Source organism: Plecotus auritus (genome assembly GCF_963455305.1).
Source record: "Plecotus auritus genome assembly, chromosome: 4".
Classification (NCBI taxonomy): Eukaryota; Metazoa; Chordata; class Mammalia; order Chiroptera; family Vespertilionidae; genus Plecotus; species Plecotus auritus.
In genome coordinates, this window is record NC_137775.1 from 134874816 (window position 1) to 134887179 (window position 12364).

Consider the following 12364-nt stretch of genomic DNA (forward strand, 5'->3'; position numbering starts at 1 on the left):
CAAATTTTGTGCACTGGGCCTCTAGTTTTTACATTATACATTTTTACCCAATTTAATCTATTATTATAAGTTATTAGAAAGTAACTTCCTCTTCAAATGTTTCATACATATAATTTCTATATTCTTACAGATTAAAAATAAATACCAGTATGTCTGAATTTTGTTTGAAATATGTGCAACAATTAATGGAAGAAACAAGACTAATTGCAAAGCACAGCCGCAGAAAAGTATGAGAAACCCTGTAGGAAGTCAAGATATATTACTTATTTAGTTAACAGAGAGACGGAAAATGCAAGATACAAGAACTGCCCAGGAGACCTTGGATAATTACCCACCAATTATTGCAAATTTGTAACTGGCCTAAACCAGTTTATTGATGACGTTACAGAGGTATATATTCTCCAGAAAGTTAGAAAATAGCAGAATACATCATTTAACACGTAATGGCCCTGCTTATTAAAGCTTCAGTCTTCAAAAAGGAGGGCAAAGAAATGAAAAGGGAAAACAGAGTGACTATGAGCCCCCGTAATAAAACGCAGTAAGATGAGTGGTAACTTGGACGGTTTTGCAGAGTACGCAGAACTAGCTGTACAAGGGACAGAAAGAGCTCAGCATCGTAAACTACACAGATGCCGTAGGAACACTGAACAACATTCATAGAATCAACTAGTCACGAGATGATGTTTTTGACATAATCCAGTAATCTGGCCCTGGTTGGTACGGCTCAGTTCATCAGGCATCATCCCACGCTCCGAACGGTCACCTGTTCGATTTCTGGTCAGGGCACCTGCCTGGGTTATGGGGTTGACCCCTTGTGGGGGCGTGTGGGAGATAGCAAATCATGCTTTGCTCTTGCATTGATATTTCTCTCCCTTCCTCTCTCTTTAAAAATCAATAAAATACATATATTTAAAAATGGTAATCTGTAATTCTGGAGTACAAGACTGGATCTCAGGTGAACTGGTGGGGCAAACTAGCTAGTGCCATGTAGAAACCCGCTCAGCCTTGTTGAGTGCTGCTTGCCAGCTACCAGCAGTGGCTCTTATTGTGGGTCTGCAGGAGGTCTCTTAGCCGGTCCACTGCTCTTGGACCGATTAGGGAAACCAAGCGTAAGGTATAGTAGCATTTGAAAATCTGGGGATTTATAAACTCTTAGGACAAATCCCTCAAGTGTCAAGCATTTCCTGAACTTAATGAAAATTTGTTCTGGATTCAAATATTAACACAAAACTCCTAGGAGACTTTAAGACAAATTTTTTTTTTCTTTTCTTCTCAACTCACTTTACGAAGATACATTTATACTTTATCTAGATGTAATTATTGAGGACACTCAATGCAGAAAACATTATTTTTTCTTGTTTTACAAAAATTCTGAGGGCCCCTCATTTTGTTGAATTGTGACACACATCTCAAAAACTGACAAAAACTAAGTGATAAGATTGTTAAAGTACAGGTGGTCAGAGCTCTTTTTCTAAAAAATGAAAGTGAATATATGAAAAGATATTTAATCTCTAAATTTTAATTGTGGTCTAAGAAATATATCCTGTATCCTTACATTAAATATACTAAATATTATATTTTATAAGTAAACCAAATTATGCATAATGTTTCTCAAATCAACTAATTATAATTTTGGAATATTTTTAAACAAAAAATTTAACCAAATTTATTTTCTCTCTGGCTTCAAAATTTCCAGAAATTGGACACTTTGAACTATGGTCTTTTAAAAACATAAACTGAGAGCTTTTATTTCCTGTTTAAAGATATTCTGGTATAGATTTTTATTTGAATTTCAGCAGGTAATTAAAGGAAACCTAAATACTAAAAATGAAGAAAAGCCATGTGCAAACACTTAAAAGTCCGATAATGAATTAGAAGACCACTTTAGAAAAAGTAACCTTTCACTGTTGAATTATCAAGTAAAGGGATGCACTGGTTACCCACATGCAAATGACACTAAAATAGTTCTTTTAATGAAGGCTGGAAAGAGGGGCAGAAAGGAATGAAAACAGTTCCACATGGCCACCAGCTTCCTCCAGACCACTTGCCTGGCAGCAGGGAGGAGACGGCAGGACTCAGGCACAAAGGCAGAAAAAAATGACAAGAAAAATTTAAAAGGCAAGATGATCTTATTAACAAAGGTAGAAGGGATAAAGTAAGGGAGGTGAGACTCAAGGAGCAATCAGTGGTTGTCCAAATAAAACAAAAATCTATCCCCAGTCACTGTCCAGCAACTTTTAATTGCTTCTTAAAAGCTGGAAAAGTGCTGTCTTTAAAACATATACCTGTTTTAATGCCATACAAGTGCTCAGAAACAGATCTTGCGCCCTGACTGGTTTGGCTCAGTGGATAGAGTGTCGACCTGCAGACTGAAGGGTCCCAGGTTCAATTCTGGTCAACGTTTGCAGGCACATCCCCAGTAGGAGGTGTGCAGGAGGCAGCTGATCGATGTTTCTTTCTCATCAATGTTTCTACCTCTCTATCCCTCTCCCTTCCTCTCTGTAAAAAACCAATAAAATATATTTTAGAAAGAAAAAGAAAAAGAAATAGATCTTGCAGTTTAACCCTGAGAATTTTGAACTGTTTTCCCTGGAAGAAGTGTGCAGTGAATTCCATGCAAAGGGACACCTTTGAGATGCTGATTCAGGAAAGACGCAGTGGACATGTGATGGGACCTCAGCACCCCCTCTTTTCCCACTTCCTCTGCCCTACATGTCACCAGGATCACAGGGAAAGCAGCTCTGACCAGTGGAAGAGGCTGCTGAACACTGGGGCGCTAATTCCCGGGGAAGTCTAGAATGAACTCTGCCAGAATTTAGCCAAAAAAAACAAGCATCCTCTTACTTCAGAAATGCAAGCTAAATAGCCATGTACCTGTGGTGCCCCCGACAGGCCGGGGCCGGGCCACCGATGGCATGTCCTCAGAGTAGATCCCTCGGGCAACAAACGGGGCTTCAGCAGATGCCTGTGGCTGCTGGGGCTCGGGAGGCACCAGCTCCGAAGACTGCAGCAAACCAGGGCCAAAACCGGGTCTGAAGGCAAAGCACACCAAGCATCAGGACCACACTGTACCCAGGCTCTGGTATTTGACTAGCTACACCCTCATCCCTACAGAAAAATAAGACCTATTTGTCTCCTGGCTTATTGCCCATCTCCTCTCCAGAGGGCAGAGACGTTTCCTATGTGCTCACTGCCGTGTCTCCAGCCCTCAGATCAGTGCCCAGAACAAGCAGATGCTTGAGAAGTATCTGTCAGATGATGGAAGGAGAGATGCTTCTGTTTACAGATCAGGAGAAGGTGCAGCCAAGTTCTAGAGCCTGCTCAGCTCCAGCATCTGACTAAACTAGTCATCTAGTCTGGGCTACACATTAGCATAACCTGAGGGGCTTTTAAAGGCCCCCATGCCCATGCGGTACCCCTGACCAATTAAAACATAATCTCTAGACGTGGGGCCCAGACACTGGTTGCTTTTAAAGCTCCACTGATGATCATGAGGCTCATCAAGGCTGAAAAGCAGTGCTTGAAAGCAGTGGTTCTCAAACTTACGTCCTCAGGATTCCTTTACACTATAAAAAGTAGAGAGGGTTCCACTTTTATTTATGTGTATTATATCTATAGATATTTATTCTATTTGAAGTTAAAACAGAAAATTTTTAAGTACTTATATTTTAAATTCATTTAAAATAATATTAAACATATTACATGTTAACATTTTTAATGATATTTTCAAAAAAATTTTTTTAATTTCCTTAATAGAAGGCATCTGGATTCTCATTTACTTTGTATTGAATCATTTGCCACAAATATGTAGTTGGAAAAGGGAGGGATCTTTTAATAGCCTCTACAGAAAATGCTCCAATAGTATTTCAGATGTTCCTCTTTGATACCACGTCAATACGCAAAACAGTTTCCTTAAGGGTTAGTGGCAATGTGGCATCGGAAACAATATCAGTAAAGTTCTCACATTCTGTTACATGAAAACCCACTGATCTGCCCTAGCCAGTTTTTTCTCAGGGATTAGAGTGCTGACCCGTGGACTGAAGGGTCATGGGTCGATTCCCAGTAAAGGGCACATACCTGAGTTGCAGGTTCAATCTCTGGCCCTGGTCTGGGCGGGTGCAGGAAGCAACCAATCGACGTGTCTCTCTTACATGGATCTCTCTCTCTCTTTTCCCCTCTTCCCTCCCCTCCACTCTCTCTAAAAAAAAATCAATAGAAAAAATATCCTCAGGTGAGGATTGAAAAACAAACAAAAAAACCCACTGGTCTATGTTATACTGGGAATGAACCCATGCATGATTTTATGACATTGGTCACTGGGAAAGTATTAGTTTACTGTGTTCTGCAGACTTTCTAGATAGGGATATATTTCATTTTACAATATGAAAAAATTCACATTCATTCATATCACCATCAAGCTCATCAGCAAAGTCTTTAAGTACTAGGACACTGTCAAGTTCACGGTGGCAGACAAAAGTTTCTAAAATTCTTTCACTTGAAAACTCCGTTTGTCCCTGGCAACAGATGCTGTCAGTTGTTTTCCTTGAAGTGACTGGCCCACCCCGTTCATTTGAGAGCCGGTGTCTGCCAAACACCCAGGCCTGGGTCCTGATGTCTGCCAGTTGTTGGTTCAAGTAAAAACATGGAGCAGTTAGTTCAATTCTCAACTCAAACACCTGGACACATGCTTTTCCTTCAAAATTCCCTGTCCAGCTAAGTGCTTTATATGTGTTTACTCATTTGTCACACTGACTATGAAAGACTCCGGGGTTTAGGTTTAATAAAATTAATCACTTTTACTACACCATCAAGGACATACAAAGCCAGCATTTTTTAAGAAATGGCTGTTGTACAGCGGTGAAGAATAGGACAACACGAACAATTTGGTGCCACTGCCTTGATTCACACTAAGGCACCAGCATTTGCACCCACCACTGCTTCTGCACCTCAGTGCAAAAGTTAACACAACGAAAATGTCAAATAACACCTTCGTGTTATCATGGAAATACTTTTGGCCTGAAGACGCCCCTGAAAGAGTTGCAAGAACCCTCCAAGGGTCTCAGAATCCCAGTTGAGAACCACTCCTCTAAAGAAATTCAAGAATTAAAAAAGGGAGAGTCTGAGTACAATTCTTTGCAAAGAACAGCCAACCAGTAATGGATTAAACCAGTTCTATGAGACTGACTTGCGCTTACTCCACAGTGTTATTTCTGGAGTGTATCTCCGAAACTGAAACCCAGCCCGTGCATGTTACTCTCTTTAAGTAACGGCTGCTGTTTTAGATTGACCTCTGAGATCTCTGACCCTGCAGATCTAAGAGCTTCAAATAAGGCGAGATCTGCACATGGGAGCTCACCTGACCCCGTTACAGTCTCCGGCCCCCCACCCATGAACCAGCTCTTCCCCTTTACTTAATTGTTTCTACTTGACCTGTTACGAGCCCTTTTCTCGTAAATTGTGTGGTCAGGTCGTTCAGTGTGATCCAAGTACTGTGGATTCCTTTCCCTTGGGTGACCATGAAGTTGATCATTCAAACCACAACCGTTTGGAGAGTGAGAGTTATTAATAATTAGGCTGGACAACAGGTCTAAACTGGAACTGAACTTGGTGAACCAGATCACATGGTCCTGTCATTAACTACTTCCCCGCATCACCTGAGCGCCACATGCTCCCTCTGCCCCTGTTGTTTTGCAACCACAAAGCGGCGCCCGGGTGGGGGAGTAGGGTTGTGGAGAAATAAAACAAGCCCCTCTGAAAATAAGGAAGAATAGAGAAAACTAAAAAACATAAAATAAAGAGGAAGCAGATATAGCATTCCTACTTCTGTGTGACTCCTGGTCATAGAAGGCGAGTTGGGTATAATTTCTGAGATTATTTTTCTGCAATTCCTTCTTTGTAATAAATCAACTGTCCACTCATGTGTAGGTCTGTTTACAGGCTTTCTAGTCTAGTCCATAGCTCTATTCCACTGCTCTATTTGTCTAGCTCTAGAGCAAAACCACACTGTCTTAATTACTTGACAGTAATTTATAACATTTAGAATAGTCTTAACATCTTATCCTTCTTTCTTATAGCTCCCCGGCTCTTCTTGGTTTTATGTCTTCTCAGACAAGTGGGCCTTACCTCCATATTAAGCATACTTACTTTAAAATCTGAGTTCAATATCTCCAATATCTGGATCCCCTCTAATTCCTTTTCTGTTGTCTGTTTCTCTTTATTACTTTTTAAATCATATTTTCTTTTCTTTTCATATGCTTGGTTTTGTGTGTCTGTTTGATCTCATGCAGAACTATAATGATAATGGGAGGTCTAACATGATATTATCTCCCTGTAAAGGAGAACTAATATCTGTTTCTGCCAGGGAGCTGGAGGGGTGAACAATGTCTGTTAACCTCCGTCCAATCAGGGAGTGAGAGCGTTCGGAGCTGAGTTTTAGTTCTTGTAGGGACCCCTGTACTTACTGCTAACCCGTCCTCCAAGGTTAACCCCTAATGGTCTGATCCCAAGCCTTTGGGTGTTTACAAGGGCCTCCCTTCCTTGTCCTCCCAGCCTCCTGAGTTTGCCAAAAGCCTTGCTCAGCATCTCAGCCGCTTCCTCCAAAACCAGCAGGTGGCCCTGGGAGAGAGGCCCAACAGGCAGGGCTACCTCTGGATTTCCTAGATGGCGGCCCGTACTGCTTCCCTGCCCTGTTAGCTCTCCGGATTTTGTGTTTTTATTTTAAGACTTTGTCTGGCTCTAGCTGGTTTGGCTCAGTGGATAGAGCACGGGCCTGCGGACTGAAAGGTCCCAGGTTCAATTCCAGTCAAGGGTACATGCCTGGGTTGCGGGCTTGATCCCCCCAGTAGGGGCTGTGCAGAAGGCAGCCAATCAATGATTCTTTCTCATCATTGATGTTTCTATCTCTCTCTCCCTCTCCCTTCCTCTCTGAAATCAATAAAAATATACTTTTTTAAAAAAAAGACTTTGTCTAACTTTTCCAGTTGTTCTCAGAAAATTATCTAGTCACTCATTACTGGAGGCAGAACTTAAATTCTAACTTTTTTCTCCTGTTCTGATTAGATCAAGAGAATACATTTCAGAATTTTGTATCTGCTTATATTAGCTAAAAAAAAATATGAATTTACAAAATTAAATTTAAAAAAAAAAAAGAAAAACAGCCTATGCGAGGAAATCCTAATACATTTTCTCCTAAAAACTTTACCTTGGCAATGGGCCCGATGGGGGAGTCATCCCATAGTCGTCATATCTCTGGAAGAAATTCAAAAGAAGATGAAGATTAATAGTTAATACTTATTAGGAGGTGAGAACAGCAAACTTATAAATTCAGGTTTATGGGATCAACTTTCAAGAGAATTATTTTCTCATAAAAAGTTAGCATGCTATTGGGGCACAATGCCATCACGTACTGCCAGCAGTTCCAGTTTGGGAAACTGGCTACCAGACTTGAAAAAAATACACAACTAATTTCTAGACCTTTCTCTTTTTAGTAAAAATGTAAATAATAGGATTTCTGTGCCTGCTCTTCTGTATAGGCTTATTCTCTACAAACCTGTCTCTTCTGTTAAAAAGGCAGGCCGAAAAACAAACAAAAAAAGACAGGCCAGAGTGGCCACATTTTTAAAAAAAATGTTTTTATTGGTTTTTTAGAGAGGAAGGGAGAGGGAAACATCAGTCACCTGGCTCCTGCATGCCCCCTACTGGGGATCCATCGAACTGGTGACCTCTCCAACATGGGACAACACTCAACCAACTGAGCCACATGGGCCAGGGCCAGAGTGGCCACATCTATTGCAAGTGACTATCAATCTCGGCGATGACAGTCACGTGATCTAATGGGTGCCCAGTAGCAATTCAAATACACTCAAACGAAACTCTGCAAATGCTGTACCACGCTGTAAAAAGAGAAAGACTATACAGAACTAGAATTTAGACTCTTCAAGATGAAATGAGCACTTTCAGTTTTCTGGTTTCCAGGAGGCACAGCCATACTCCTTGCTCCTAAATTCCATAAGATGCCCTATATCCTTCAGTCAACTCTTTTTCCTTGAGCTAATGTGAGCTGAGTGCTCTTTGACTAAAACAACATGGCACCACTATGTTGCATTCCTCAAGAAATCAACATATCCCAACCCTAACATACACAAGATTCCTGTGTCAGCATTTCTTTTCAATGACTGTGAATCAAAATTTTGGAATCAGATGTTTTAGCAGAACAGTAACTCTGGAGAGTCTATCCAAGTCCAGTCAGTTTGAACCAATTAGCTGTCCAGAATCAGGAGCTCCAAGTTTGGTTACTAAGGCCTTGTTTCTGGACCTTCTCTAATATTAGACCTTATTTTTAAAGCTGCCATTTACTGAATTAGTATTTTGTAGTAATCACTAAAAAAGTGCTCACTGCCTCTGTTTTGCAGATGACACCAACTCACAAAGAAGTTAAGACATTTCCTCTAAATTTGTCTTTCTGACTCCAAAGTCCACCCTTTTAACTACAGTACTGCACTGCCCATGGTTCCCAAACCAAACTTTCCCCCGTAATTCCACTTCTATTGTCTTGTAGATGCTCTGGAGTCAGAAAGACTGGCCAAGCTGCCCAACCTCTCCAGGCCTATTCCCTTATGCCATGAAGGACCGAATGAGCTCTACCCCTTCTAGATTCCAAAGGCATTATTAGACATAAAACTGTGCCCAAACCACTTCACCTCCTCACCTTTTCCGCTTCTATCCCCTTGGCAGAAAGAGATAGATTAGAATGTTGTGGAGTTCCCCAGTTGAGATAAAATAGGCCAAAGAAGAGTGTGGAAGAAGGGAGGAATACAGGGCAAAGGAGCTTCAATTCTTTTTCTAAATAATTAAAGGGAAATCTGAGACTGGGAAGTGGCCCTTATGCTTTCAGTACAGTTGAATTTTTTAAACATATTCGCATAGCCCTCGCTGGTTTGGCTCAGTGGATAGAGCGTCAGCCTGTGGACTCAATGATCCCAGGTTCAATTCCAGTCAAGGGCACATGCCTGGATTGCGGTCTCGATCCCCAGTAAAGGGAGTGCAGGAAGCAGCCGATCAATGATTCTCTTTCATCATTTATGTTTCTATCTCTTTCTCCCTCTCCCTTCCTCTCTGAAATAAAAAAATATATATTTTAAAAACATATTCACATACAAAATAAAACAAAAAAGATCAAGATTTAGCAGTCTACCTATCAGGATTTCAAGAGGTCTAATAAGAGATAAACTAAAAGAAAAACAGTCGTGCTAGGCATTTCAATTCTATCATAGTCAGAAAAGGTTATTTTTCTAGAGACTACTTGCCCCGGTGAAAAGCTTTAAAAAAAAAGAATGCTGCAGACAGAAAGTCAGGCATTTACTTTAAATGGGTCACTCCTGGATAAAAGTTTGGGAGTCAAATAGAATTGTAAGCAAATGACCAGCTATGTCATCACAAATCCCACTTTAAGGCATCCCTTCTTTTATTGTTGTTTTTACAAAATATATTTTTTATTGATTTTAGAGAGAAAGGAAGGGAGAGGGAGAGAGAGAAATAAAAACATAAATGAGAGAGAGAGAAAAACATCAATTGGCTGCCTCCTGCACGCCCCCTACTGGAGATGGAGCCTGCAACCTGGGCATGTGCCCTGACCAGGAATCGAACCAGCGATCTCTTGGTGCATGGGACGATGCTCAGCCAACTGAGCCACAGTGGTCGGGGCATCCCTTCTTTTGAATAACAGTTCTACAGAGAAAGAGAGGTAAGTCAAATGGTTGATGGAGTCTGGGATGAGTCTGCTTGTAAATGTTGTAGCTCGGGGATCCATACCTGCTACTTAAATGACTAGTCCAGGGAGGTTAATTCTACTAAGAAAAGCGGAAGTACCACCTATCAAGTAGTCTGACTCACCAATGTATAACTAACACCTTTATGCTGGCAACAATGTCATTAGATGGTAAAGAAAGGCTCATGGGGTAACTAAAGGCACCTTGAAACCCACATTCCTGCAGTTTTTAGTGTAGTCAGAAGAAGCAAATAAAGGGTGATCAGGTTCCCCGTGGCAACAAACAATATTTTTATGACCAATTTATAAACATGTTGAAATTATATTAGATGTGCACAGATACAACCAATGATTCTCATTTTCCACTACATTCAACTGCTATCATTCTCATCTGAATAGAAAAGGATAACAGCCACGATGAGAAAACCATTCAACAATAGCATTTATAAAATACTGCGATGAGCCCTAGCCAGTTTGGCTCAGTGGCTATAGTATCAGCCTGCAGACTGAAGAGTCCCAGGTTTGATTCTGGCCAAGGCCATATGCCTGGGTTGTGGGCTGGATCCCCAGTATGGGACATGCAGGAGGCAGCCACTCAATGATTCTCTCTCATCATTGATGTTTCTATCTCTCCCTTCCTCTCTAAAGTCAATAAAAATATATTTAAAAGAAAGAATTACTTAGTAAACTGAGCATTGGATAGAACTGAACAACAAAAAAATATTTCAATGGGTCTGAATTCTTTGAGATAGATTAAGGCTTTATCTGATCATTGTTCAATAAGATACGAAGAACACAAAGGTGTATTTACCCACATTCTAGCAAATCGAAGTGATTTACTTAGAAAAGACCTGCCTGTCTTAACTGCAAAGAAGACAAAAAGAAAACAGCATGCAACTCTGGAGCCAATAAACAAATGAACAAACACAAGTTTCAGAAAATGAACACACAGAAAAGTCAAAGAATCCAGACTGGAAGAAAATACAAGTAATAGATTTTCCACAACTAATTATTTTTAAAATATATTTTATTGATTTTTTTACAGAGAGGGAAGGAGAGGGATAGAGAGTTACAAACATCGATGAGAGACAAACATCGATCAGCTGCCTTCTGCACACTCCCCACTGGGTAGGTGCCTGCAACCAAGGTACATGCCCTTGACCGGAATCGAACCTGGGACCCTTAAGTCCGCAGGCTGACACTCTATCCCAGCCTTGGGCAAACTACGGCCCGCGGGCCGGATCCGGCTGTTCTATCCGGTTCTCTTGCTCTCCCCTCCGCTCCTTTACTTTGAATTTATATTAGTTCACACAAACACTCCATCCATGCTTTTGTTCCGGCCCACCGGTCCAGTTTAAGAACCCATTGTGGCTCTCGAGTCAAAAAGTTTGCCCACGCCTGCTCTATCCACTGAGCCAAACCGGTTAGGGGTCCACAACTAATTTGAACTATAAAAATGGCAGACTTTTTTTTTTTAATCCTCACCCAAGAATATGTTTGATTTTAGAGAGCGGAAGGGAGAGAGAGAGAAACATTGATGTGAGAGAGAAACATCAATAGGTTGCCTCCCATGTGCACCCCAACTGGGGATCAAACCCGCAACCTCTTTGATGTGCGGGATGATGCTCCAATCAAGCGATCCACTCAGCTGGGTGACAATTTATTTTTTATGTTCAACAATGAGGTGATAAAACAACAACATGACCTGAAATGAGATACCATAGACTGTGGAAATAATGTGAGGACCAAAATAATGTCATTGTGACTCTAAGAAATCAACTAGAAGGGAAAAGAATAATGGCTTAAAATCAAATTAACGTCCCAGAGAAAGACCCGTGATAACCATAATGAAGGCAGAAAGAAAGAGAAAAAAATGGACAGGTTGACTAAAGCAATTAGAAATAAAGTGGTAGTTAGAGAAGACAAAGATGAGCCAGCAAAGATAAATGTTATCCTTGATGCCAATAAGTGGAATAGAGTAAGAACATTATTTCAGAAATACAGTTTTCCTGAACTGAATGAAAGAGCAGAATCTGAAGATAAATTGAATATTGGCTATTCGGGGGGCGGGGGGGAGATAAAAACTTATTAAGTGCCAAGAGCTATTTAGCCTTCCTAGCAGATCAGGCACATACATCCCCTATGAGAAAGGGGGAAATGGAAATGGCCACGGATTTCTTCACAGAGCAATTCAGGGAGCACTGGGAGCAGGGAGAGGTGACATGTAGAGGCCAGCAGGAAACCAGTTCATGTCAGAAAGTGAGAACTCAAAACATTAATTCCAAAGAACATATGCACCCCTATCTTCCTTGCAGCGTTATTTACAATAGCCAAGCTATGGAAGCAACTCAAGTGCCCATCAATAGACGAATGGATAAAAAAAAAAAAAAAAAAAAAAAAAAAGCTGTGGTACATATATACAATGGAATATCACTTCACCATAAAAAATGAAATCTTATCATTTACAACAGCATGGAAGGACCTGCAGAGTATTATGCTAAGTGAAGTCAGTCAGTCAGAGAAAGACAAATACCATATGATTTCACTTACATGTGGAATTCAAAGAATATAAACAAAGAAAACAGACTCACAGAAAAC

The 12364-nt window shown here is 40.7% G+C and overlaps 1 protein-coding gene across 2 annotated transcripts in view; it reads right to left on the minus strand.

Moving 5' to 3' along the window:
* Positions 1–12364, minus strand: part of KIAA1549 — a 152088-nt gene that overhangs the window by 12637 nt on the left and 127087 nt on the right. For both annotated transcript variants that reach the window (XM_080664907.1, XM_080664906.1), the window contains exons 17-18: positions 7202–7248; positions 2875–3032 (exon numbers count right to left, since the gene is read on the minus strand). In XM_080664907.1, coding sequence (XP_080521033.1) covers positions 2875–3032; positions 7202–7248 — 205 coding nt within the window. The remainder of the gene's footprint in view (positions 1–2874; positions 3033–7201; positions 7249–12364) is intronic.